The following is a 7,617-nucleotide window of genomic DNA, read 5'->3' as shown; positions in this document are numbered from 1 at the left end:
GAGCGGTAAATAACAAACATGGGCCTAAAATGATTTTGCACAATGGTCTACTAATAATGAGCATATTCTTAAAACCTTAATAGTAACTATTAGAAGTTTATAAATAAAGGGTTTAAAGAATCTTTAAAAGTATATTTGAACTTTAGATTCTATTATTTTTTTTGTTATATATTCTTGAAAGCGATACTAACTTAAGAATCAGAATGCTTACGCGCGTAGTTGACATCTTCCCTGTTTTGTCGGAAAGCTTTATGATCTCCAAACTTTTTAGAGATCCAAACATCAGAAAATTACACAAATTACAGATTCTTATTACATGATAATGGATTTACATATATCTAAGTATTGATCTATAGTCAAAAAGAAAGTTGGAACTAAATCAACTTGGAACGACCTTCTTGCTCAAGCTTCGTTCCAAATCTTGTACAGGTGGTGTAGTGATTTTGTAATGATAATGGTAAGAACAAAATAGAAAATAGAACAAATTAAGCACACCTAATCCAGCCAAAAGGAAGTAGAAATAATCCAACTTCCCAGCATTCAAATCATTGGTTAACCAGTCCGGATGGTTCGGAGTCCGAGTAAGATTATGCACAATAGTGATGATGAAACTGCTAAGATAATTAGCCCCCGCAAATGAGCAGAAAAACAGAGAATTACCAATACTTCTCATATGATCAGGAAACTCCCTGTTATAAAGTTCTATATGTCCAATACAAGCAAACGCCTCGCAGAATCCCATAGTCACAAGCTGAGGAACTAGCCACATCACTGACATGGCTGCACCAGGGTTCGCTATAGCTCGAACCCTTCTATCTTTCTCAACCAAACCAGCTACTACCATTGATAAAATTGAAAATACAATCCCAATTCCAATTCTTTGAAGAAGTGTGATTCCTCCTTCATGGTTCGTGATTTTCCGGAGAGAAGGTACTAAAATTCTGTCGTAAAAAGGTAGCCATAGTCCTACTGTTATCATTGAAAAAACCGCCACTGAACCTGCTGGAATTTCAAACTTGTGCCCGATATGTCTGTTCATTTTTAGCGCTTGTGAGACAGTAAATGTTCCTTGTTGTGTTATTGCTGTAAAGCAGATTATACCTGAAGCCCAAACTGGTACCATTTTGAACAAACTTTTCACTTCTTCTACCTGTTGTATGCTGCATAGCTTCCATGGATTTGCACATGTTCCATCTGGGTTTACATCATTTTTCTCTATTACTGCTCCTTTATTTAAGAACCTGTAATGATTAGTTAAAGGGAGTTTTGTCAATAGAACAGTGTCCTTAACTGGAGGATCATAAAATATGGAACCATCAGCAGCAGCATCTGGAACCTTAACCCCACGCTTCCTATAAGCAGCAACAAAAACCTGAACAAGCCCGGAGAAAATGCTACCTTGTGCCTTGACATGAACGTAAATTTTGGTGCCAAAGAAGAAGAGAATGATAGAGCAGAGCATGAGCCCAGTAGGAAGTCCAAATCCCAGAACCCAGCTGATGGAGTCTTGAATGTAAACCACTAGGGTTAAAGTGATCAAAATTACTACAGTAAAAGAGGTGTAATACCAATTGTAGAAGCTGTTAATTCCTTTGATTCCTTCTTCAGTTGTAGGGTCAAATTGATCAACCCCAAATGGGATACTGCAGGGCCTAATTCCACCTGTGCCTACAGATAAGAGGCCTAATCCCATCAGTAGGACACCTAATTGAGCGGATGTGGCCTTTTCACATTGTGAATTGTGGCATTGAGGATGTAGGTGAGGTACCCATGATGTTAAGGTCACTGTCACCATTCCCTGTTCATCAATACATTTACTTCAATTAATATTAAATTCTAATCCTTCTTCTTTAACAAAATTCAATCAATATGATTGCTACTTTCCCCTTCACATTCACATGTATGAAAATCTCATCCATCATATTTATTGCACCACATTATTAGTATACGGAACTAATAAGATATCATATTAGATTCTAGTTTATAATTTAGAATTTTATTTGTACAGCACAAGTTATATTTTAAAGTCTAAAATTGACATAGATAATTAGTTAAAAATTAATCAATAAATTAATTATATAATATTAATATTTTATTGATTAAAATGTTATATGATATTAAATTATTGGTTTAATATACAAATAATGTGATGCGTTAGATATACATTTTTTACTATATATCTGGCATCATATCCCAACAAATAATTCAATATTATATTATACTTCAATCAATAAAAAAAATAACATTGTCTAATTAATTAATTATATATATTCTAGATCATATAGAATATAAACTCTGCATTATAAAAATAAACAGTATATTTGAATTATAAATCCTAAATTTTAAAAAATATGAAAAAAGATAAAATTATTAGTGGCATATAGTACAATTTTGCTAGAGAAAAAGTTAATTTTGTTTTAATTATTTTAAGTTAAAATAAAAAGACTCCAACTGAAAGCCAGTTTTAAGGGAAAAGTCATATGGGAGAGTCAATTTCAGTTATCTTTATACCTTTAGAAAGTTTCGAACTCACATGTAATGCATTGTTTGTTTGTTTTTATTATTATTGTTATTATTATTTTATTTTAAATTATTATATAGATATATATATATATATAAATAAATAAAAGAGGTTGCTTAATTATTTAAAAATTGACATGTTGGTTGGCTGGTTGTATTTCTCATAGAAATAAAATCTCTTAAATAGTATCTCCTTGAAGTGTCAGCATTGTAAAAGAAAAACAAAAGTGTAATTAATATGTAATGTAGATGTATATGTATATATAATTACCACACACAGAAACCGCGATGCAACACGTATTCAATTGCAACCACATGTTACTCAAAAAAAATCATAAAACATGATATGTATATTCATGCAATTTAAACAGCGACTGCTATGAGAATACGATATTTATTTTTTTTTTGAAAAAACAAAATGGAAAAACGACCAAATTGTGATTGCTTACTATAATTTAATTTCCAGTCTGTTAAATTATATCTTGGATTCAATTTTTAATATACTTACAAAAATAAATATTAAATTAGCAAAAGGAACAGATAAAGAATATACATGATTAATAATGTTAATTATTGAATTAATATGGATATTTTACATGAATTATTGGTCAATATATATTGTCTCATTTGTATTCAAACTGAAAATAAAAATGATCGTTCAAATTTTGGAATGTAATAATATACAGTAGTATTTGTAAATTATTGGATCTTGAGTTCTAATCATTTGAGCATCTAGTGGACGAATATTACCATTTTTGGGAGTGAGTGAAAAATATACCAATTGTGACACTGGAAATGTTATCAGGATTCTACGTTTAGAATTGGTACAACATTTTAAAGTATTATTTTCTTTGGGTACTTGTTTATTAAAAATCTTTGTATTTGAGTTCCGATTTATTATTTTGTGGCATTGATCTATTAATCTATAATAATCAATCAATCTGATTTAAAAGAAAATTAGAGTGTATGTAAAGAGACTTCGTAAATGGAATAATTGCTAATCATGTGGAGACTATGTTCTTTGAAATTGTAGAAAGGGAAAAATAAATGGTTTTAGGATGTAAAATATTAACATAAAAAAATCTAAGTAAATTTGTAAAAATTAGGCTTAATAGGCACATAATTTCCTAAACTTGTAACTTTTTTTTCACCTGATCCCTTCAATTTATGGGACAACCTCTCAACCCCTTCAACTCTCCAAAAACACCACATACAACCTATTACACCATTATGTTCGGTCAAAATATTGACTCATATAGAAAACGTGCTTGACTATTGACCACACCAATGCCACGTATCATTTTTGTAACAATCACTTGGATACATTTCACCTCGACGACCACTATCGTCAATCTCAGCACCTCGATAAGGCTGCGACGACAAACAGCGACAACACCTCGCACGAATATGGAAAAATTTAATTACAAAATGACACGTGGCATTGGTGTGGTCAACAGTCGAGCGTGTTTTCTACACGGGTCAATATTTTGACCGAACATAGTAGTGTAAGGGGTTGTATGTGATGTTTTTGGAGAGTTGAGTGGGTTGAGAGGTTGTACCCTAAGTTAAGGGGGCCAGGTGAAAAAAAGTTAAAAGTTTAAGGGGTTTGGTGCCTATTAAATCTAAAAATTATAACAATAATTTCACAATTAACAATCATCGAACACAAATATTTAATGAGTCTTTTTATATACACTCTAATTTTTTTCAAAATGGAATCAAATCAGGACCATAGATTACAAATGCTATATATAATGTTTTTTTTTGTTGAAACAATATATATTATGTTTTTATTACAAATGTAGTTAGCATAAATTATAAATAATTTATAGTATTTACCTTTTTACCTAATATACTGTTTAGTATTCGTACTTTAATAATACATTATAATGTATTATCAAAAAATGAAAACTAAATAATGTGATAAATAAAAATACAGAGACTAATAAATTATTTAGTAATGTAATTATAATCTTTAAAGGATCCAAATAATCTAATAATTCGCTCTAAAACAGATCTAAATTTATATTTTAAATTTTTAAGTATATTTTTAATTAAAGGGGCTTTTATCTCTTAATTCACCTAATATTTATAAATTATCAGTGATCTTAAACCAAATGGGATTAATTATTACACTTAGAGAGAATCAATGTTACAAAACAATTGATTAGAGGGCCGACATAAATAATTTTTATAGGTCAGAAGATTAATATCACAAAATAAGGTAAAGGAGGGGGTAAATAGTAATTTAAACCGAGAAACAGAAAATAAAAAGAAGAAGAAAATACCAGAAAGGCAGCACAGGAGGCGAACGCAATAGTGGTAAATCTGCCAATATAAGCATCGGAGATGAAAGCACCGAGGAGTGGTGCAAAATTGGTAATACCAGACCATATATTGATAATGTTAGCTGCAGTAACCTGCTCCATGTGAAACTCTCTCGTCAAATACACCATAAAGTTTGCTAATAATCCAAAAGTGGCTAACCTCTCAAACGTTTCATTTCCTGCACATCATCACCATTAAATGTTATTTTGTATCTGTCGGTCAGACCGCACCAAAAAAACTGTCAATTAACATACAAAAAAAAACTTCATTAAAAGCCACCTAAGATATAAGGCATGGCTCTCCATCCACCAGGCTGCTTCTTCTTATCTTTGGATGAAATAATTACATCAACCTTTTTATCTTGTGGTTCCATTTCTGGATTATTTTGAAAACATTTTGTGAAGCAGTATAGCTGATATGAATTTGTGCTCAACTTTTTACTTTCTGATGACTCCATTTTCAAATAATTGAGTAGTTTTTAGTTTAGGCAAGGCAAGGCAGACCTCTTTATAGAAGAAGGAATGTGTATGGAGATAGGATGGGGCCAAGATGATTCCATGGCTGACGATAAAGGGGAGCCCCTTTTATTTATTTTTAACTCTACATAATTAGCTTCTCTTTTTGTCATTTTTATTACATTACTAACTCATGTATTTCACTAAATTATTTAATATTTTAGGACAAATTATTAGAAGTATCCGGTTTTCCATGTCAAATGGATGACATTTTATACATATTTTGATACGTGTAACATGGACCAACATATATTATAAGAGGTCATACTATTTTAACTATTACGTGGGGTCACAATACACGTGTCCAAATGTGAATTGAAGGTTTTCCGAGTGACATGGAAGACCCGGTGCTTAATATAAAAACTCTTACTTTAGAGATGTCTTGTCAATGGATTAAGGTGGTGTTTATTTTACTTTTTGAAAGATTGTTTTTCATTTTTCATTTCAAACCGCAGAAAATGTAGCGTTTAGTTAGATTTATACAACATCAGTATTTAATATTTAATTTTTGTTCTATTCAACAGTTTAGTTCTTCACATATTTGAATTATTAAATAGTTTAGTCCATTTTTAAGGGACTAAACTATTGAATAGAATAAAAGTTAATGATCAAACAATGTATTATTAATATACTAGGACTTAATTGTTAGGTAAAAATATAAGGACTAATAAATTATTTACCCTAGACATTTTACATACTAACATCAACAACTAATAATCACAATTTTACCAAACACTAATAATTAACCGGCTAAGAATAAACAGATGCAACGATAAACAACTAACTACTACAACAACAACCGAACAAGATTCATAAAATTCTATAATAGTTCCGGTCCATTAGGTGTTATGAATGGAAATCTAATAATTGTACATCTTTTTCCTTTATACCAATTATTTGCATCATTAATTATAAAACCAATGATTTAGATTTAATTGTTACATTCTAAAGATTAATTATTCATTTATTGAATAATTAATGGCTGAGATTGTAACATGAATAATTTGAGAGAATTCCAATCCTTCATTAGCATTTTAAGGGTCCGTTTGTTTTATATGCTGTTTGCTGTTTCCTGTTACGGTTTGCTGTTTGCTGTTTGAAAAGGCTGCTGTTCCAAAAAGCAGGGATTCCCTGCTTTTATAAAAAGCTACTTTTCGACTACAAAAGGCAAACAGGAGGTGTCTAACCAAACACCTTAAACTCTTATTTTCAAAGTGAAAAGGCAAACAGGAGGTCGAAAAGCAGCTACCAAACACCTCCTAAATTTGATATGATTAACCTCTTGATAAGTCGAGAAAAGAGTTAGTGAAGGTTTTAGCCCTAAATTAATATAGAATTCTCAAGCAAAAGTATTAAAAAATTCCTAATTTACGGTGAAGAAACCTAATTTGTCGTTAACTTGAAAATTTGAAATTTGATAAGTAAAAGGTGGCCTCACCAAGAGATGAACTTATACCCCCTCCAATTTTAAAGGGGAAATTACCACACGAAGTCTAACTCCTTAAAGACAAGAAATTAATAATAATGAAAAAGTTTAAAATTTAAAATTACAAAGAAAGTACGGAAAACCCCGTAACTCGACCTTTTACTTAATTGACTTGACGAGTCAACATCACAAAAATAAGGATGTGTTTCCGCCTTTTGCATTGACTCGTCGAGTCTAGCCCTATTTCGACGGGCTTCCGTTGCTTGAGTTCTCTCCAAATCTGTCTCTCCAATCATTTTTGATAGATGATTCGTTTTATTTTTCATCAAATTTATGTCATTATCAGTACGTGACAAAATAAATAAAGATTTGAACAAGTCACAAAAAAACATATACATTTTAAACAAATTGAAATAAGATAATTGAATTCGAACTCACAACCATTCATTTCTGATTTCAGAGATGTACCAATTAAACTATCTAGGGAATTCAAATTTTAATATATGCAATAAATTTTAATCAGTAGAAATTATCTAAATTATATCTAACCATAACCATGCTAAAATCCAGCCATCAGATTTACTTAGATTTATAACATATTAATTATGATTCTGATTATAAAAAAAAAAGTGAGATTTGATAATTTATTGTACGCGTTTTAAGAAAAAAAAAAAAATTGAAAAAAAAGAACAAAACGTAATTAAAATTGGAGGTGATGATTGATAGGTCCTCTCAAAAAAGTTCCACCACATACACAAACAAATAACATTGATAAATTGCGTGATGTGTTTTGGGGCTTACTGCTTGTAAAGAATATGTATAATATAC

The 7,617-nt window shown here is 30.5% G+C and overlaps 1 protein-coding gene across 1 annotated transcript; it reads right to left on the bottom strand.

Moving 5' to 3' along the window:
• Positions 1 to 290: 290 nt before the first annotated feature.
• On the bottom strand, positions 291 to 5,345 carry LOC136218081 (protein NRT1/ PTR FAMILY 2.13-like). The gene is made up of 3 exons (XM_066004826.1): positions 5,128 to 5,345; positions 4,809 to 5,026; positions 291 to 1,798 (listed from the first exon to the last, which is right to left on the bottom strand). The coding sequence occupies exons 1-3, from the start codon at positions 5,303 to 5,305 to the stop codon at positions 380 to 382; spliced, it is 1,815 nt and encodes a 604-aa protein (XP_065860898.1). The 5' UTR covers positions 5,306 to 5,345; the 3' UTR covers positions 291 to 379.
• Between the last annotated feature and the right edge of the window lie 2,272 nt (positions 5,346 to 7,617).

Source organism: Euphorbia lathyris, chromosome 2, assembly GCF_963576675.1.
Source record: "Euphorbia lathyris chromosome 2, ddEupLath1.1, whole genome shotgun sequence".
NCBI lineage: Eukaryota > Viridiplantae > Streptophyta > Magnoliopsida > Malpighiales > Euphorbiaceae > Euphorbia > Euphorbia lathyris.
Note: the sequence above shows the minus strand (reverse complement) of the source record. Positions and strands in the feature narration are given on the sequence as shown.